Source organism: Dermochelys coriacea, chromosome 13 (assembly GCF_009764565.3).
Source record: "Dermochelys coriacea isolate rDerCor1 chromosome 13, rDerCor1.pri.v4, whole genome shotgun sequence".
Lineage (NCBI taxonomy): Eukaryota > Metazoa > Chordata > Testudines > Dermochelyidae > Dermochelys > Dermochelys coriacea.
Window position 1 is genome coordinate 40,787,303 of NC_050080.1, and position 19,398 is coordinate 40,806,700.

General features: G+C 48.3%; 1 protein-coding gene and 3 gene segments (V, D, J or C); all 4 read right to left on the minus strand.

Annotated features, from left to right (window-relative positions):
- The window catches only part of LOC122456406, a 5,375-nt gene extending 368 nt beyond the window's left edge, over positions 1-5,007 (minus strand). The window contains 2 exon segments of the V gene segment in view: positions 2,986-3,324; positions 4,946-5,007. Coding sequence covers positions 2,986-3,324; positions 4,946-4,991 — 385 coding nt within the window.
- Positions 5,008-6,099: 1,092 nt separating this feature from the next.
- On the minus strand, positions 6,100-6,754 carry LOC122456407. The segment is given in 2 exon segments: positions 6,100-6,401; positions 6,684-6,754. Coding segments are annotated over 2 exon segments (348 nt in total).
- Positions 6,755-10,354: 3,600 nt separating this feature from the next.
- LOC122456493 lies at positions 10,355-11,301 on the minus strand. The segment is given in 2 exon segments: positions 10,355-10,715; positions 10,924-11,301. Coding segments are annotated over 2 exon segments (372 nt in total).
- Positions 11,302-15,832: 4,531 nt separating this feature from the next.
- Positions 15,833-19,116, minus strand: LOC122456408. Its single transcript, XM_043495626.1, has 4 exons — positions 18,717-19,116; positions 17,925-18,358; positions 16,503-16,736; positions 15,833-16,021 (listed from the first exon to the last, which is right to left on the minus strand). The coding sequence occupies exons 1-4, from the start codon at positions 18,760-18,762 to the stop codon at positions 15,833-15,835; spliced, it is 903 nt and encodes a 300-aa protein (XP_043351561.1). The 5' UTR covers positions 18,763-19,116.
- Between the last annotated feature and the right edge of the window lie 282 nt (positions 19,117-19,398).

Here is a 19,398-nt window from a genome sequence, read left to right on the forward strand (position 1 = left end):
AATAAAGATTGCTTTCAAACAAACACAATTATTTTATTAAAAGACAACAATCGGAGGAGAGAGTCAAATGAAAAAATTCATCAGCAGGGAGGGGGAGGGGGGATTGGGGAAGGGAAAGTCTCAAGAGGAGGAGCTGTCCCGGGATGGCTACAGATTTATAGATTCATAGATTCATAGATACTAAGGTCAGAAGGGACCATTCTGATCATCTAGTCCGACCTCCTGCACAGCGCAGGCCACAGAATCTCACCCACCCGCTCCTATGAAAAACCTCACCTATGTCTGAGCTATTGAAGTCCTTAAATCACAAGAGGTGGAAAATACAGGGGGGAGATTTATATACACACACAGAGAACATGAAACAATGGGTTTTATCATACACACTGTAAAAAGAGTGATCACTTCAGATGAGCTATTACCAGCAGGAAGGAGGGTAGGGAAGGAGGAAAACCTTTTGTGGTGATAATCAAGGTGAGCCATTTCCAGCAGTTAACAAGAACATCTGAGGAACAATGGGGGTTGGGTGGGGGGAAGAAATAACATGGGGAAATAGTTTTACTTTATGTAATGACTCATCCACTCCCAGTCTCTATTCAAGCCTAAATTAATTGTATCCAGTTTGCAAATTAATTCCAATTCAGCAATCTCTCGTTGGAGTCTGTTTTTGAAGTTTTTTTGTTGAAGGATAGCCACTCTCAGGTCTGTAATCGAGTGACCAGAGAGATTGAAGTGTTCTCCGACTGGTTTTTGAATGTTATAATTCTTGACGTCTGATTTGTGTCCATTTATTCTTTTACGTAGAGACTGTCCAGTTTGACCATGTACAGGGATCATACCCAACCTTCTCCTCTGGAGTACAATACAGTGGGTACTGTACATCAGCAGGGACAAACTGCAGAGGGATGGGTGTTGAGTGCAGTGGGTAGTGGAAGTCCACAGGGCTGGACTGTGAAGAGGGAGGAGTGGAATGCTGCAGGTAGAAAGTGGAGCCAGGAGGTTGATAAGAGTGTCTTGGCGGTGTGGGTGGGGTGGGGGGGTGCATGAGAAAGAGTTTTGCGACAGCGGCTGCAGGGGAGGGCGGGCGCGGAGCTGCTCGGTTTGAAGAGCTAGTATTGCCTGGAGCATGTCCGCTTGGCACTCCATAACTGTTAAGAGCCACTCCGTGGCTTCTTTCTGGTGTGCCATGTTCTCCTTTCATTCCCTCTTCTCGCTGTTCCCACCACTCCTTCAGTTCCTTTTTCTCAGTGGTGGAGTGCATGATAACCTCATGCAGAAAGTCATCCCTAGTTCTTCTTGGACGCTTCCTAATTCTTCCCAACAGTTCTGCCACCGATAAAAAGAGGGCAGCTGTACTCCCAAGGTCTTCTCTTTGAAGTTTAATGCAACATTTTACAGTAATAATAATGTTTGCAACACAGATAACACTGTTTCAGTGCTTTAAAACACAGCCAGTACTCACACTCCTGTCACTAACTTGCTGACCACAGGCAAGCACACATGAGCCACAAGACCCCCAAAATGGTGAGTAGCTGCAGGGACAGGATAAATCACTGTTCCTGGACCCTGCTGTACACTGGTACATGGCTCTTGGACACTTGGGGAGAGACAGCACTATAGGGTGGGCCTGATAATCATTCCTGTCCCCACACTTTCAACAGGAGGTGATAATTATGGAAGATAATGCTGCTGAGGGTGAGCAGGGAATCAAGGGAGGGTCTTCTCCAAGCCTGTGGCTTCTTCCCTGGTCCCTATGTGGCTAGCCTGCATGCAGCAATGGTCCCCCACCCCCACCCACGCCCGTGACAGCACAATGGCACGGGAAAGTTATCTTTAATGGGGAAAGAAACAAAGCAGCTCTGTCAAGAAACCTGCAGGAGCAGATTGCCCGTTATCTCCATGAGAGTTTCCTGGAGATCTCTGAGAGAGATTCCCATGAAGTGAGGGAGTGTATCAACAGCCTGTTCTGCCACTCAAACTAGGCATGAGGTGGGAGACAAGCCTGCTTTCTGCAACCCTCCTGCCCTCAACAACTCGCTTCACCAATCCCCAAAATCAGATCCACTTACCAGGGACCTCTTCTCCTGTTTGCGCTTCGCCAAGATCCAACTGCTGTGACTGGCTAGGCTCCTCTGGGGTAGAAAAGAGCTCTTGTCTGCATGCATCTCTGGTCTCTGAGCTATCCTCTGCCTCTGGGGTCACCCTCCCCCTCTTCAAAGATTGCCTCCTCCTGGCTCAGTCCACTCTCGACTGGCACGTGAGCCAACGAAGTATCCACAGGGGACTATACAGTGGAGGTGAGGTTGCCACCGAGTATTGTGTCCAGCTCTTTGTAGAACCGGCAGCTTGTGGGCGCAGCACGGGAGTGGCGGTTTGCCTCCTGCATCTTGTGGTAGGCATTCTGCAGCTACTTCCCTTTGACCCTGCTCTGAAATGTGTCCTGGTCATGGCCCCTTTCTGTCATGCATCATGAAATCTGTCCATAGGTATCATAATTCCTACAGCTGGAGTGCAGCTGGGACTGCACAGCCTCCTCTCCCCAAATGCTGATGAGGTCCAGCTCAGCATTGCTCCAAGCTGGGGATCGCCTGGTGTGTGTATCAGGCTTGGCCAGCTGGAAAGATGCACTGAGACCACTGCACGCATCACTGAGCAAACAGGAAGGGGACTTTCAAATTTGCCAAGGAATGTATGGGGTCGGGCTGACGGTTGGTCACCTGAGGGCAGGGCAGTAGAGTTCAAACCGCTGACCAGAGAGGTGAGAACAGGCATTGTGAGACCCCTCCTGAAGGCCAGTCACAGCTACTCGTCACAGTGTCTACACTGGCACCACAGCGCTGTTGCCCTGGTGCAGAAAGCTCTACACCTCTCATTGAGATTTTTTTTAGAGCGTTACAACTGCACAGCTTCTGAGCACTAAGTGGCTTGGCAGTATGTACACCTTGGGAGTTACAGTACTCAAAGCTGCTTTACTGCACAGAAACTTGCCAGTGTAGATGGGGCCTATTGTATGGAGGCTGTCCCTGGCTGTCCCACTGTCTCTCTGAGCACAGTAATACACCGCTACATCTGCCAGCCACACCCCGCGCAGGGCGAAGGTGCTGTTTTCTTTATCATTGGAGATGTGCAAGGTTCCCTCTGGCTCAGGGCTGTGAGCGGTTTCACTGAATCCAGTCACTATTAATTCAGGTCCTCGGTTCAGAAACTGCTCGTACCAGAATATATTATCACTGCTGGCTGAGGGGTGAGAGCAGGTGAGGTTCAGTTTGGCTCCCTCCAGAGCTTCTGCTGAGATCGGCTGCTGGATTTTAGCTCTGCCCTGGAAGACTGGGAAAGAAAAACAGACAGAGAATTAAGTCATAGGGTATTAAATTTCTAAGGAACTTTAGGAGTAAATTCCATCTCCCTGAACCTCATCCTTCCTGGGACTGCCATGCCTCTTTAAAACAGCTAGTACATAAGAACATAAGAATGGCCATTCTGTGTCAAACCAATGGTCCATCTAGCCCAGTATCCTGTCTACCAACAGTGGCCAATGCCAGGTGTCCCAGACGGAATGAAACTAAGAGCTAATGATCAGTGATCTCTCTCCTGCCATCAGGGGGTTGGACTAGATGACCTCCTAAGGTCCCTTCCAACTCTGATATTCTATGAATCTATGAATCGATCTCCACCCTCTGACAAACAGAGGCTAGGGACACCATTCCTTACCCATCCAGGCTAGTAGCCATGAATGGACTTAACCTCCATGAATTTATCCAGTTCTCTTTTAAACCCTAAAAGAAAAGGAGTACTTGTGGCACCTTAGAGACTAACAAATTTATTAGAGCATAAGCTTTCGTGAGCTACAGCTCACTTCATCATCACTTCATCGGATGCATTTTTTACTTTTAAACCCTGTTATAGTCCTAGGCTTCACAACCTCCTTAGGCAAGGAGTTCCCCAGGTTGACTGTGCGCTGTGTGAAGAAGAACTTCCTTTTATTTGTTTTAAACCTGCTGCCCATTAATTTCATTTGGTGGCCCCTACTTCTTATATTATGGGAACAAGTAAATAACTTTTCCTTATTCACTTTCTCCACACCACTCATGATTTTATAGATCTCTATTGTATCCCCACTTAGTCTTCTCTTTTCCAAGCCGAAAAGTCCTAGCCTCTTTAATCTCTCCTTTTATGGGATCCATTCCAAACCCCTCATCATTTTAGTTGCCCTTGTCTGAACCTTTTCTAATGCCAGTATATTTTTTTTGAGATGAGGGGACCACATCTGTAAGCAGTATTCAAGATGTGGGTGTACCATGGATTTATATAAGGGCAATAAGATATTCTCCGTCTTATTCTCTATCCCTTTTTTAATGATTCCTAACATCCTGTTTGCTTTTTTGACTGCCACTGAGCACTGCATGGTCATCTTCAGAGAACTATCCACAATGACTCCAAGATCTTTCTCCTAATTAACTGTAGCTAAATTAACCCCCATCATATTGTATGTATAGCTGGGGTTATTTTTTCCAATGTGCATTACTTTACATTTATCCACATTAAATTTCATTTGCCATTTTGTTGCCCAATCACTTAGTTTTGTGAGATCTTTTTGAAGTTCTTCACAGTTTGCTTTGGTCTTAACTATCTTGAGCAGTTTAGTATCATCTGCAAACTTTGCCACCTCACTGTTTACCCCTTTCTCCAGATCATTTATAAATAAGTTGAATAGGATTGGCCTAGGACTGACCCTTGAGGAACACCACTAGTTACGCCTCTGCATTCTGAAAATTTACCATTTATTCCTACCCTTTGTTCCCTGTCTTTTAATCAGTTCTCAATCTATGAAAGGATCTAGTAGTTGGAAGAGAGAATGCAGCAGGGAAGGGGGTGGGATAGGGGTATATTGGATTAGATGGATGGATGGATGGATGGATGGATGGATATTGGAAACACGAAATCTTACTCAAAACAAGAAGCAGCACAATCGCTGATCCCCAGATTTTTTCCATCCTCCCAAAAATCTGGGTGTCTCTGCTCTTCTGCAGGGATCAGCCCCTTGTCTCTCTCTCTCCAGCCCCGAAGATAGTCACTGGGACAGAGGCTCTGTCCTTTTTTCCTACAGCTGCAAACCCAGGAGAGAGAGAGACGCATGCAGTGATGCTGGTGCTGGATTTCGGCATAGGTCCCTCCTGATGCCAACCACATAAACCCCACCCTCCTCTCTCCTTGCCAACTGCCCTTCAGCTTTGCTGCCAAGCTGCAGAATACCTCATTGTGTCCTACAGGAGAGTCTGCATGAAAAACCCAAGGGGTGAAACAGATCCATAGGTCCTCATGTCTACACGGAGCGCTCCTGCTTGTACTGCAGGGCCCTCTGCTGGGCAACGGTGGAAGTGTTCAACACAAAGCCTCCCTCCATAACTTTCTGAAAGGAAAAAAGAAAAGGAGGACTTGTGGCATCTTAGCGACTAACCAATTTATTTGAGCATAAGCTTTCATCCGATGACGTGAGCTGTAGCTCACGAAAGCTTATGCTCAAATAAATTGGTTAGTCTCTAAGGTGGCACAAGTCCTCCTTTTCTTTTTGCGAATACAGACTAACACGGCTGCTACTCTGAAACCTGTCATTTCTGAAAGGAGTTCGTCTGTGCCGCATACATAGATGATTTGCAAAAGGCGGGTGTTATCAGGCAGCCTCAGTGACGTACTTATTTACGCTGAATTCCGCTAAATCGTGGGAGACTATTCAAGCAGAATGGGATTTGCTAACTAATTAGACAATAAGTTATTTTTCCCAGTAATATTTGTGGCCAGGTGCAAGGACGGTGTTTTTAGCTATCGATCTTTCAAGATATTGTCCTTGCAGCTGGAGTGAGACGGGCTTTTTGGTTTCTCTGTGCCATGGCTTTACCTTTACTGTGATTCAGTTTTCTCTCCGAAGAGGATTTTTCTTAGACCTTTTCCAAAGTTTCAAATCTCAACTGTCGCCTAGGTAAATAGTTAGGCGCGCAGATACCTTGGTAAATTTTGCCCCATATATTTTAGTGAACTCTAATCTTCCTTGATCACCCCTCTCCCCTCCCTGTATATTTATCGTGCAGGGGCAGCCGCTGGTTGTCACAGTGTGCCTCTCAGAGCACAGTGATACACCGCTGCGTCTGCCAGCCTCGCTCTCCGTAGGACCAGGGTGCTGGACTTTCTGTCCCCAGAGATGTGCAACGCTCCCTCGGGGTTGGGGCTATCAATGGTTCCCCGGAATCCAGAAACTATAAATTCGAGTCCTCTGTTCGGGAACTGCCGGTACCAAAATATGTATTCACTGGCCGTGACTGAGGGGTGGGAGCAGGTGAGGCTCAGTTCCGCTCCCTCCAAACCTTCTGCGAAGCCCGGCTGCTGGATGTCGGCTCTGCCCGGGGCCACTAGGAGAGGAAACCAGAAAGAGAATTAATTTAGCGGGCATGAAGCGTCTTCGGGGCTCTGTGGTTCATTCGCTGTCACCAGCGCCCATCCTGTTCTTGTGGCTGTCATGGGTGTTACAAGAGCTAGGGAGAGAGGATGACGGAACACGGAGGCGAAGGGTGGATGGAGAGATAAGATTGAGAGAGAGAAAGTCGGGGTGTATGTTGGGGCAGATGGAGCTAGACGGAGAAAGAGAGAAATGGAGAAAGAGAGAGAGGTGGGGAAACGGGAACCTCACTCACTCAGCACAAAAATTAGCACAATCCCTGAGCCCGGGATCGTTCCCATCTTCACCGCGGAATAGCTGCGTCCCAGCCCCTTCTGTCTGTCTGAGCCCTGTGGGAGTCAGCAAGAGGGAGGCTCCGCCCTTTCCCCGCAGCTACAAGCCAAAGAGAGGTTTCAGAGTAGCAGCCGTGTTAGTCTGTATTCGCAAAAAGAAAAGGAGGACTTGTGGCACCTTAGAGACTAACAAATTTATTTGAGCATAAGCTTTCGTGAGCTACAGCTCACTTCATCGGATGCATTTGGTGGAAAAAACAGAGGGGAGATTTATATACACACACAGAGAACATGAAACAATGGGTTTATCATACACACTGTAAGGAGTGTGATCACTTAAGATAAGCCATCACCAGCAGCGGGGGGGGGGGGGGAGGATAGGAGGAAAACCTTTCATGGTGACAAGCAAGGTAGGCTAATTCCAGCAGTTAACAAGAATATCTGAGGAACAGTGGGGGTGGGGTGGGATGGGGGGGAGAAATAACATGGGGAAATAGTTTTACTTTGTGTAATGACTCATCCATTCCCAGTCTCTATTCAAGCCTAAATTAATTGTATCCAGTTTGCAAATTAATTCCAATTCAGCTTCAAAAACAGACTCCAACGAGAGACTGCTGGATCCATAAACCTGGAAATCCTGGATGCCTCATCATCTCAGGCATTGGCACCCTGACAGCAGGATTGTCTGTAGACTCCCTCCTATGTAGACTCCCTCCTCAGGCCCTACGTTACCAGCACTCCCAGCTATCTTCGAGACACCACTGACTTCCTAAGGAAACTACAGTCCATTGGTGATCTTCCTAAAAACACCATCCTGGCCACTATGGATGTAGAAGCCTCTACACCAACACTCCACACAAAGATGGACTACAAGCCGTCAGGAACAGTATCCTCGATACTGTCACGGCTAACCTGGTGGCTGAACTTTGTGACTTTGTCCTCACCCATAGCTATTTCACATTTGGGGACAAAGTATACCTTCAAATCAGTGGCACTGCGATGGGTACCTGCATGGCCCCACAGTATGCCAACATTTTTATGGCTGACTTAGAACAACACTTCCTCAGCTCTCGTCCCCTAATGCCCCTACTCTACTTGCGCTACATTGATGACATCTTCATCATCTGGACCCATGGAAAAGAAGCCCTTGAGGAATTCCACCAGGATTTCAACAATTTCCATCCCACCATCAACCTCAGCCTGGACCAGTCCACACAAGAGATCCACTTCCTGGACACTATGGTGCTAATAAGCGATGGTCACATAAACACCACCCTATATCGGAAACCTACTGACCGCTATTCCTACCTACATGCCTCTAGCTTTCATCCAGATCATACCACAAGATCCATTGTCTACAGCCAAGCTCTACGATATAACCGCATTTGCTCCAACCCCTCACACAGAGACAAACACCTACAAGATCTCTATCATGCATTCCTACAACTACAATACCCGCCTGCTGAAGTGAAGAAACAGATTGACAGAGCCAGAAGAGTACCCAGAAGTCACCTACTACAGGACAGGCCCAACAAAAGAAATAACAGAACGCCACTAGCCATCATCTTCAGCCCCCAACTAAAACCTCTCCAACACATCATCAAGGATCTACAACCTATCCTGAAGGACGACCCATCACTCTCACAGATCTTGGGAGACAGTCCAGTCCTTGCTTACAGACAGCCCCCCAATCTGAAGCAAATACTCACCAGCAACCACACACCACACAACAGAACCACTAACCCAGGAACCTAGCCTTGCAACAAAGCCCGTTGCCAACTCTGTCCACATATCTATTCAGGGGACACCATCATAGGGCCTAATCACATCAGCCACACTATCAGAGGCTCGTTCACCTGCACATCTACCAATGTGATATATGCCATCATGTGCCAGCAATGCCCCTCTGCCATGTACATTGGCCAAACTGGACAGTCTCTACGTAAAAGAATAAATGGACACAAATCAGACGTCAAGAATTATAACATTCAAAAAACAGTTGGAGAACACTTCAATCTCTCCGGTCACTCGATTACATACCTAAGAGTGGCTATCCTTCAACAAAAAAAGCTTCAAAAACAGACTCCAAGGAGAGACTGCTGAATTGGAATTTATTTGCAAACTGGATACAATTAACTTAGGCTTGAAAAGAGACTGGGAATGGAGGAGTCATTACACAAAGTAAAACTATTTCCCCATGTTATTTCTCCCCCCCCCCATCCCACCCCACCCCCCACTGTTCCTCAGATATTCTTGTTAACTGCTGGAATTAGCCTACCTTGCTTGTCACCATGAAAGGTTTTCCTCCTTCCCCCCCTCCCCCCCCGCTGCTGGTGATTGCTTATCTTAAGTGATCACTCTCCTTACAGTGTGTATGATAAACCCATTGTTTCATGTTCTCTGTGTGTGTATATCAATCTCCCCTCTGTTTTTTCCACCAAATGCATCCGATGAAGTGAGCTGTAGCTCACGAAAGCTTATGCTCTAATAAATTTGTTAGTCTCTAAGGTGCCACAAGTCCTCCTTTTCTTTCTGAAAAGAGAGAAAGCGATTGGTATTGTCACGTGCCCAGAGAGTCACTCCCTGCGGCAGAGTTCATTGTCAAGGGCAAGAGGCGGGCGTTGCCAGGCGGTGACCCGAAATCTTGTTACTTTTGACCGAATACTCGCTACATGGGGGCGAGGGTTGTTTTGCAGAATCTGATTTGTTACACTTTTCCCAGCAATATCTGTGGTCACTTCACAAATGCAATTAGAGTCAAGGTTTGTCTGTCTGTGCGTCCGTCTATCGACCCTGCACCACACAAACATCGAAGTCCCTGAGATTATTGTGGTTACTTTCCTGGTTTCGCCTTTAAACCTGCTTCATCTTTTTTCTGAATTGGGTTGTCTTACAATACTGCCAAAACATCCAACTTTCTCACGTTTACGGAGCAGCCAGTGCCTGTATGGTGTGGTAAGGAAGGAGAGATTAGTAGTACCTTCTTTTAAAAGACGAGACTATTTTACATGGTTTGCCTACAGGATTTAGTTGCTAATATACCACGGTGCTGGGGGACATTATAAAAATGATGATGGATGGATGGATAGATAGATGGGTATATATGGAGAAGGATGGATGGGTATGTACGGGGATGGATGCATAGATAGATGGGTATGTATGGCGCAGGATGCATGGGTATATATGGGGCAGGATGTATGGGTATATATTGAGAAGGATGGATAGATAGATGGGTATATATGAAGAAGGATGGATGGGTATGTACGGGGACGGATGCATAGATAGATGGGTATGTATGGGGCAGGATGGATGGGTATATATGGAGAAGGATGAATAGATAACTGGGTAGGATAAACCAGTGAAGGTTCCATGTGACAGGGAAACTCCCAGCATCCCCAAAAATACATTGTCGTCACTATGAGTCTGTCCTTTGCTTTAAGCTGTTTCTGGTGCAGGCCTTAGATTCGGATTTCCCAAGGAGCCTGGGGGAGTTAGGAGCCCAAATACTACTGAACTTCGTCTGTCTCTCGACTTCTTTGGAACCCACCCCAATTAAATGTTCTATTCCTCCTTTCTGGCTTCTTAGTTTGCCCTTCTCCTCTCTCTTCCAGCACCCCCTTGTCTCCCTCCCACGGACACACACTAGCACCCATCCCTGGAGTAGGGGATTTATCGTACAGGGGCTGCCCCTGGCTGTCCCACTGTGTTTCTCCGAGCACAGTAATACACCGCTGCGTCTGCCAGCCTCAGCCTACGCAGGGCGAAGGTGCTGTTTTCTTTATCCTTAGAGATGTGCAAAGTTCCCTCTGGGTCGGGGCTGTGAGCGGTTGCACTGAATCCAGTCACTATAAATTCGGGTCCTCGGTTCGGAAACTGCCGGTACCAGAATATATCATCACTGCTGGCTGAGGGGTGAGAGCAGGTGAGGTTCAATTCAGCTCCCTCCAAAGCTTCCGCTGAGACCGGCTGCTGGATCTCGGCTCTGCCTGGGGCACCTGGGAAAGAAAACCAGACAGAGAATTAAGTTAGTGGGTATTAAATGTCTAAGGAACTTTAGGGGTAAATTGCCTTTCCCCGAACACATCTTTCCTGGGACTGCCATGCCTGTTTAAAACAGCTAGGACGAGAGACTGCAGCAGGGAAAAGAGCGGGACAGGGGTGTATCGGGTTAGATGGATGGATATTGGAAACAAGAGATCTTACTCAAAACAAGAAGCAGCACAACTGGTGATCCCCAGATTTTTCCCATCCTCCCAAAACTGTGGGTGTCTCTGCTCTTCTGCAAGGATCAGCCCCTTGTCTCTCTCTCTCTCCAGCCGCGAAGACAGTCACTGGGGCAGAAGCTCGGTCCTTTTTTCCTACAGCTGCAAACCCAAGGGAGAGAAACGAATGCAATGATGATGATGATGGATGTTGGGATGGGTCACTCCTGGTGCCAATCACATAAACCTCTCTCTCAGTGTCTCTGCTTGACAACTGTCCTGTGTCTGCCAGGAGGCGGGCTCAGTGGGATGACACTCAGGAGTGCTAGACAGCACGAAAAAGTCCAAGGTGAAATAGACCCATGGGTCAGCGTGTCTACACGGATCGCTCCTGTTTGGACTGCAGCGCCCTCGACCGGGCAACTGTAGAAGTGTTCAACACAAAACCTCTCTCTCTCACACACACACACACAAACACACACACATACACACACTCTTTCCCAAGGGAGTTTGTCTCTGCAGCATACACGGAAGATTTGCAAAAGGCGGGTGTTGTCAGGTACTCCTAGTGAAGTACTAATTTACGTTGAATTCCCGCTAAATTGTGGGAGATAATTAGAGCAGAATGGGATTGATTAATTAATTAATTAGGCATTAAATTGAAGGATTTTCCAGTAATATTTGTGGGCCCCGAAGCAAGAAAAAGACAGTGTTGTACTGTCTAGTTATCGATCTTTCAAGACATTGTCCTTGCAGCTGCAGTAAGATCAGGTTTTGGGGTTTGTTTGTGCCATGGTTTTACCTTTCACTGTGCTTCAGATTTCTCTTCGAAGAGGATTTTCTTATTCCTTTACCAAAGTATCAGATCTTACCAATCGCCTACGTGCACAGACGACCAGTGATGTGATACTTTGGAAAACTTCTAAGAGAGTCCCTTTCGGAGAGAATGAAGAAGAACGATAAAGGAAAGGATAAAGCCATGGAAGTAAATAACCCCTTTCAAGACACCTGTAAGCACAATAGATAGAGGGGGTGTATGGGGATGGATAGATGGAGAAGCTATATGAGGGTAAACAGATATTATCAATCTATGTCACCATCCTTGTCTTGTATCTGTGGGGTGGCCACACAGGTTACTGGAAAAGACGATTTGCACACTGATTGGCTAGTAAAGCAGAATGTGATTTAATAATTTCCCACCACGGGGCGCGAATTCGGAATGAAATGGTAAAATTTCACTGTACAAAGAACTCCTGCCTTGTGCAAGTGGCCAGTGAAAGCGGCAGAAGGGACTCCCTTGGGGAATGTTAACAGAGACAGGTTTCAGAGTAGCAGCCGTGTTAGTCTGTATCCATAAAAAGAAAAGGAGTACTTGTGGCACCTTAGAGACTAACAAATTTATTTGAGCAGAAGCTTTCGTGAGCTACAGCTCACTTCATCGGATGCATTCAGTGGAAAATACAGTGGGGAGATTTATATACACACAGAAAGAACATGAAACAATGGGTTTTATCATACACACTGTAAGGAGAGTGATCACTTAAGATGAGCTACTACCAGCAGGAAGGGCGGAGGTGGGGGGGAAGGAAGAAAACCTTTTGTGATGGGTTTCAGAGTAGCAGCCATGTTAGTCTGTATTCGCAAAAAGAAAAGGAGTACTTGTGGCACCTTAGAGACTAACAAATTTATTTTAGCATAAGCTTTCGTGAACTACAGCTCACTTCATCAAGGTGGGCCATTTCCAGCAGTTGACAAGAACTTCTGAGGAACAGTGGGGGGTGAGGGGAGGGGAAATAACATAGGGAAATAGTTTTACTTTGTGTAATGACCCATCCACTCCCAGTCACTATTCAAGCCTAAGTTAATTGTATCCAGTTTGCAAATTAAATCCAATTCAGCAGTCTCTCGTTGGAGTCTGTTTTTGAAGCTTTTTTGTTGAAGGATAGCCACTCTCAGGTCTGTAATCGAGTGACCGGAGAGATGGAAGTGTTCTCCAACTGTTTTTTGAATGTTATCATTCTTGACGTCTGATTTGTGTCCATTTATTCTTTTACGTAGAGACCGTCCAGTTTGGCCAATGTACATGGCAGAGGGGCATTGCTGGCACATGATGGCATATATCACATTGGTAGATGCGCAGGTGAACGAGCCTCTGATAGTGTGGCTGATGTGATTAGGCCCTATGATGGTGTCCCCTGAATAAATATGTGGACAGAGTTGGCAACGGGCTTTGTTGCAAGGCTAGGTTCCTGGGTTAGTGGTTCTGTTGTGTGGTGTGTGGTTGCTGGTGAGTATTTGCTTCAGGTTGGGGGGCTGTCTGTAAGCAAGGACTGGACTGTCTCCCAAGATCTGTGAGAGTGATGGGTCATCCTTCAGGATAGGTTGTAGATCCTTGACGATGTGTTGGAGAGGTTTTAGTTGGGGGCTGAAGGTGATGGCTAGTGGCGTTCTGTTATTTCTTTTGTTGGGCCTGTCCTGTAGTAGGTGACTTCTGGGTACTCTTCTGGCTCTGTCAATCTGTTTCTTCACTTCAGCAGGTGGGTATTGTAGTTGTAAGAATGCTTGATAGAGATCTTGTAGGTGTTTGTCTCTGTGTGAGGGGTTGGAGCAAATGAGGTTGTATCATAGAGCTTGGCTGTAGACAATGGATCGTGTGGTGTGATCTGGATGAAAGCTAGAGGCATGTAGGTAGGAATAGAGGTCAGTAGGTTTCCGGTATAGGGTGGTGTTTATGTGACCATTGCGTATTAGCACTGTAGTGTCCAGGAAGTGGATCTCTTGTGTGGACTGGTCCAGGCTGAGGTTGATGGTGGGATGGAAATTGTTGAAATCCTGGTGGAATTCCTCAAGGGCTTCTTTTCCATGGGTCCAGATGATGAAGATGTCATCAATGTAGCACAAGTAGAGTAGGGGCATTAGGGGACGAGAGCTGAGGAAGCGTTGTTCTAAGTCAGCCATAAAAATGTTGGCATACTGTGGGGCCATGCGGGTACCCATCGCAGTGCCGCTGATTTGAAGGTATACATTGTCCCCAAATGTGAAATAGTTATGGGTGAGGACAAAGTCACAAAGTTCAGCCACCAGGTTAGCCGTGACAGTATCGGGGATACTGTTCCTGACGGCTTGTAGCCCATCTTTGTGTGGAATGTTGGTGTAGAGGGCTTCTACATCCATAGTGGCCAGGATGGTGTTTTTAGGAAGATCAACAGTGGATTGTAGTTTCCTCAGGAAGTCAGTGGTGTCTCGAAGATAGCTGGGAGTGCTGGTAACATAGGGCCTGAGGAGGGAGTCTACATAGCCAGACAATCCTGCTGTCAGGGTGCCAATGCCTGAGTTGATGGGGCATCCAGGATTTCCAGGTTTATGGATCTTGGGTAGCAGATAGAATACCCCAGGTCGGGGTTCCAGGGGTGTGTCTGTGCGGATTTGTTCTTGTGCTTTTTCAGGGAGTTTCTTGAGCAAATGCTGTAGTTTCTTTTGGTAACTCTCAGTGGGATCAGAAGGTAATGGCTTGTGGAAAGTGGTGTTGGAGAGCTGCCTAGCAGCCTCTTGTTCATATTCCGACCTATTCATGATGACAACAGCACCTCCTTCGTCAGCCGTTTTGATTATGATGTCAGAGTTGTTTCTGAGGCTGTGGATGGCACTGTGTTATGCATGGCTGAGGTTATGGGGCAAGTGATGCTGCTTTTCCACAATTTCAGTCCATGCACGTCGGCGGAAGCACTCTATGTAGAAGTTCAGTCTGTTGTTTCTACCTTCAACAGGAGTCCACCCAGAATCCTTCTTTTTGTAGTGTTGGTAGGAAGGTCTCTGTGGGTTAGTATGTTGTTCAGAGGTGTGCTGGAAATATTCCTTGAGTCGGAGATGTCGAAAATAGGATTCTAGGTCACCACAGAACTGTATCAGACGTTCTTGTCAACTGCTGGAAATGGCCCACCTTGATTATCACCACAAAAGGTTTTCTTCCTTCCCCCCACCCCCTCTACCTGCTGGTAATAGTTCATCTTAAGTGATCACTCTCCTTTCAGTGTGTATGATGATACCCATTGTTTCATGTTCTCTGTGTGTATATAAATCTCCCCACTGTATTTTCCACTGAATGCATCCGATAAAGTGAGCTGTAGCTCACGAAAGCTTCTGCTCAAATAAATTTGTTAGTCTCTAAGGTTCCACAAGTCCTCCTTTTCTTTTAAGAGAGACAGTTTTCTGGTTTCACCTGCTGGCAGCTCGGGCCGTCTCCCGCCAGGAGCCGCTGCAGTACAAGCAAAAATGGTCCCTATATAGATATAATGACGTTCCTTGGTCTCTGCTGCTTCGCCTGGCTTTTCAAGAAGTCGGGTTCTCCTGCCCCCGCCCCCTGCCAGACGCAGTGCAAAGAGAGACAGGCTGGGGCGGGGAGGGGAGGTGGGGTGTTTATGCTGTTACCGGACCCCTCCCAGTCACTCGCATCTCCAGCTCCAGAAGAAGCATCACTGCCTGTTATTTAGCACTCACAACTCCGGGTAGCACGCTCCGGATAACACTGCAGCTGGTGGCGTTAGGAAAAGAGCATTTCCACAGGGGCTAGGCAGAGACACCAGGGGCTGACCCTGGGGAGGAGCAGAGACACCGAGATTCTCCTGTGACAATGGTACCAATTCTAGTCTCAGCGGTTGTGCTGATTTTTGTTTCCAGTAAGATTACACATTTTCCAGTCTCTCTCAGTCCCCCCTTCTGCATTTTCCCTTCTTAGCTCTTTTAACCACTCTTAGCAGTCACAAGGAAAGGGTGGGGGTTGGCGACAGGAAGTTAACCCGTTAAAAAAACCATTAGAAGCTTTATGGCCCACTAAATTAATTCTCTGCTGCGTTGTTTCTCCTAAGCGCCCAGGGCAAAGCCGATATTCGGCAGCGGGTTTTCTCAGGAGCCTAGAGGGAGCCGAACTGAACCTCCCCTGCTCTCTCGGTTCCGTCATCAGTGAACTTATAATTTGGTACCGACAGTTCCCGAACCGAGGTCCCCAGTATATAGGCTCTGGATACGAAGGGATTTTTAATAGTATCTACCCAGAGGGAGCCTTGCTCATTCCCGCAGAGAGAAAATCCAGCACCTTGGCCCTGCGCAGGGCGAGGCTGGCAGACGCAGCGGTGGATTACTGCGCTCAGCGTGACATAGTGTGACAGCCAGGGGCTGGTCTGGGACAATAAGCTTCCCTCTCTGGAGCTGTGTGTGTGAGTGTGTGTGGTGGGAGAGGAATGTGGGTGTGCTTCCAAGGCTGGGGGTGGGAAGCAAGACAGAAAAAAGAAATCAATAAAACAATTAGGGCCAAATCTATAAAGGTCTCTGTGCGCCTAATTAAATAGTTCGGCGCACAGAGACGTTTTTGTAAATTTCGCCCTAAATGTTTTATTTCTCTCATTTTGTTCCCCCGGTCGCCCCTCTCCCCGGCATCTACTGAAGCGTGCCCCACCTTCTGCTCACACCACCCAAACACACCCACACCGGGGACTGAGATATTTATTGAAGGGGAGCAGCCCCTGGCTTTCCCACTGTGTCCCTCCGAGCACAGAAATACACCGCAGCGTCTCCCAGCCTCACACGGCGCAGGGCCAGGCTGCTGGATTCTCTGTCAACGGAGATGTGCAGGGCTCCCGCCGGCTCGAGGGTCTTAGTGGTTTCCTTGTATCCGCTAACAACAAACTCGGGTCCCGTGTTCGGGAGCTCCCGGTACCAGACTGTGCTGTCACTCGCCTTGATGGCGGGGTGGGAACAGGTGAGATTCAGCTCGGCTCCCTCCAAAGCTTGTGCGGATCTCGGCTCTGCCCGGGGCCACTAGGAGCGAAAACCAGCAAGAGAATTGATTCAGTGAGCCTGAAACTTCCGGGGGACCCTAGCAATAAATCGCCTTTCGCCAGTCCCCATCCAGTGACTGGCCCGGGTGTTTAGAAGGGCGGGGGGAGAATGCAGGGGGAAAGGAGAGAGAGGTGTGGCTGGACTGAAAGAGAGGACAAGAGGACGGAGTGTACGATAGAGAGGGTGCGTATTTGGTGAGATGCAGGGTGGGGTAGAGGAGGGGGGTGTCAGGGTGAGATCGAGGGTGGGGTAGAGAGGGTGACATGGTGAAGTGGAGGAGTGGGGTAGAGGAGACAGGATATGTCGTGGTTGGATGGCGGGGGTGTGGGGTAGAAGATGGGGTGACATGTTCAGATGGGGGTGTGGGGTAGAGGGAGGCGAAACATGCTGAGATGGAGGCAGAGATGGGGAAATCTAATTTTATTCACTGAAAACAACCACCAGCAGCACAGCCTCTAACCCCGGGGTCGCGCCACCATCCTGTCAGCCATGTGGCCGATATGTGGAAGGCCACGCTGGCCTGTGAAAGCAGCTACTGCTCTGTGTGTGAAGGGCGCTGCCCTTCTGCTCTGCCTCCAGCCCCCGGGAAAGTCAGAGAGAGAATATCCGGCCTTTCCTTTCAGCTCGCAGCAATCCAGACAGCGCGGGGGACAGCAAACCACGGGCCACGATGCCTTGTCTGTGACCCCCGGCTTCTCTCTTTCTCCCCCTCGCCCTTGGCTTAGTAACCGGCAGCAGGGACACAGGTTAACTCCCGCCGCCGCGGTGCAACCCGGCCGAACAACGAAATCTCTCCCTCCTTTACTTCCAGCGCGCGCCAGACGGTGGGGACCTGTTCACGCGGAATGAGATTTGCTGGTGACTCGGCCGATAAACCAGCTCCTCCAGCAACCTTAGTGCTGATGTTGCTGTCTCCCTCCTCTATCTATGGGTCGATTTTTCTCTTCGGGGCACCGAAGTATCCCTCCACCCCCCGGAAAAGTGCCAGGCAGTTTTCCTGTAGAGTGAACTTTCCCGTGGGGATCCCGCTGGAGTTTGTGTGTGTGTTTGTTTGACAGACTGTTTCGGAGTTATGTTAATTTTGTTTCATGCTATTCCGTATAATGTCTAAAAAAGGTGAAGCCCTGGATTGGATCAAGCCGCTGAAGCCCAGAGCTAACTGGTGACCAGAGAGACCTGATCCAAGTTCTGTGATTGCGCCGCTTCTCCCTTCCCCTCCCAGACCCCGGTGCCCGCCTTCCCGATGCTCCGCACAGACCCTGCGCGGTTTTTGCTCAGCTCCCTGCCGGTCCGTGTCACTGTGTCGCTCGCCGCGCAGTAATAGGTCGCGGAGTCGCTCACTTCGCCGGACGCTTTCCACAGGTGGAAGGATTTGAGCTTTTTATCATGGGTGGCATCGAACCCTTTTCTGATCCCTTCATCCGAGTTCTCCCGTCCCAGGTCCCTCAGGAGGAGCCGGGGGTGCTGGCTGGGGAACTGCACGTACCAGAAGACGGCATACACTGCGGCATCATCATAGCTACAATTGAGGCGCAAACCTTCCCCCTCGGACACAGTCATGGGGCCTTGCGTCTGCATCACCGACACTCCAGTGGCCCCTTCTGGAGGGGAAAAAATAAATCCTCGTTGGCATGAAGGATATGACAGCTGAGATTTTTTCAAAGCCACCCAAGGGATTCTGGCGCACCGTGCGTAGATTCAAGTCAGGCGACTTTGAAAATGTTCAGACGCTCACTGAATGTAGGGGATTTAGGACCGTAAAAGGAAAGAGAGAGAGGGAAGGAGAGATTGAGCGAGAGAGGTGCTGCCATGGGAAGGATGCATAGATGGATGGATAGTGGAAAGAGATGTGGGGAGACAGAGAAAAGAGTGAGATTATTTTAGCTGAGAATTATTGTATATTTGAAGGACGAGATCGGGGGAGAGCCATTCAGAAATGAACTAGGAAATCCAACTCACTGAATACTAAAGTCATCGCAACCAGCGAGAACTGGATTGTTAACATCCTCTCGGGGTCCTCGTCTGCCGGGAGCTTTCTTGCTCCTCTCTGACCAGCCCCACGAGTTGTTCGATTTCTCCTTTTCTTGCAGCTGCAAACCAACGCTGGCTCTCCTGAGGGCCGGAGATTTAAAAGCAGGGAAGCCGTGTTTCCGCTGGAGCTGGGGTGGTGAGCGTCTCCCTCTGCCAATTTACCCCCTCCCCATTTCTGTTTGGTCGTAGCTGCCTTCAGGATTTCCTCGCCGCCTTTGCGAGGAGGCAGGTGTCCTCACGAATGAAAAGCCAGGGGGGTGAAATAGCTCCGTGTGTCATCATGTCTATACAGGGGACAGTCCAGCTGGTACCGCACTGCCCTCTTCCGTTCAACTCGGCGAACTACAGAGAGAGATACAGGGGAGCTGAAAAATTGCATTACTATAATTACAGGTTTCAGAGTTTCATAGTAGCAGCCGTGTTAGTCTGTATCCGATGAAGTGAGCTGTAGCTCACGAAAGCTTATGCTCTAATAAATTTGTTAGTCTCTAAGGTGCCACAAGTACTGAGGTTTCAGAGTAGCAGCCGTATTAGTCTGTATCCGCAAAAAGAAAAGGAGGAGTGCCTTGTGGCACCTTAGAGACTAACAAATTTATTTGAGTATAAGCTT

Excerpts from the sequence above, each read along its gene's own strand:
- LOC122456408 (XM_043495626.1), bottom strand. The coding sequence starts at position 18,762 with ATGTTAACAATCCAGTTCTCGCTGGTTGCGATGACTTTAGTATTCA. Across the intron at positions 16,737-17,924 it reads ACTTGGATCAGGTCTCTCTG|TGGCCCCGGGCAGAGCCGAG; the intron begins GTCACCAGTTAG and ends TTTCGCTCCTAG. Across the intron at positions 16,022-16,502 it reads GCAGCCTGGCCCTGCGCCGT|GGCCAAGGTGCTGGATTTTC; the intron begins GTGAGGCTGGGA and ends CGCCCTGCGCAG.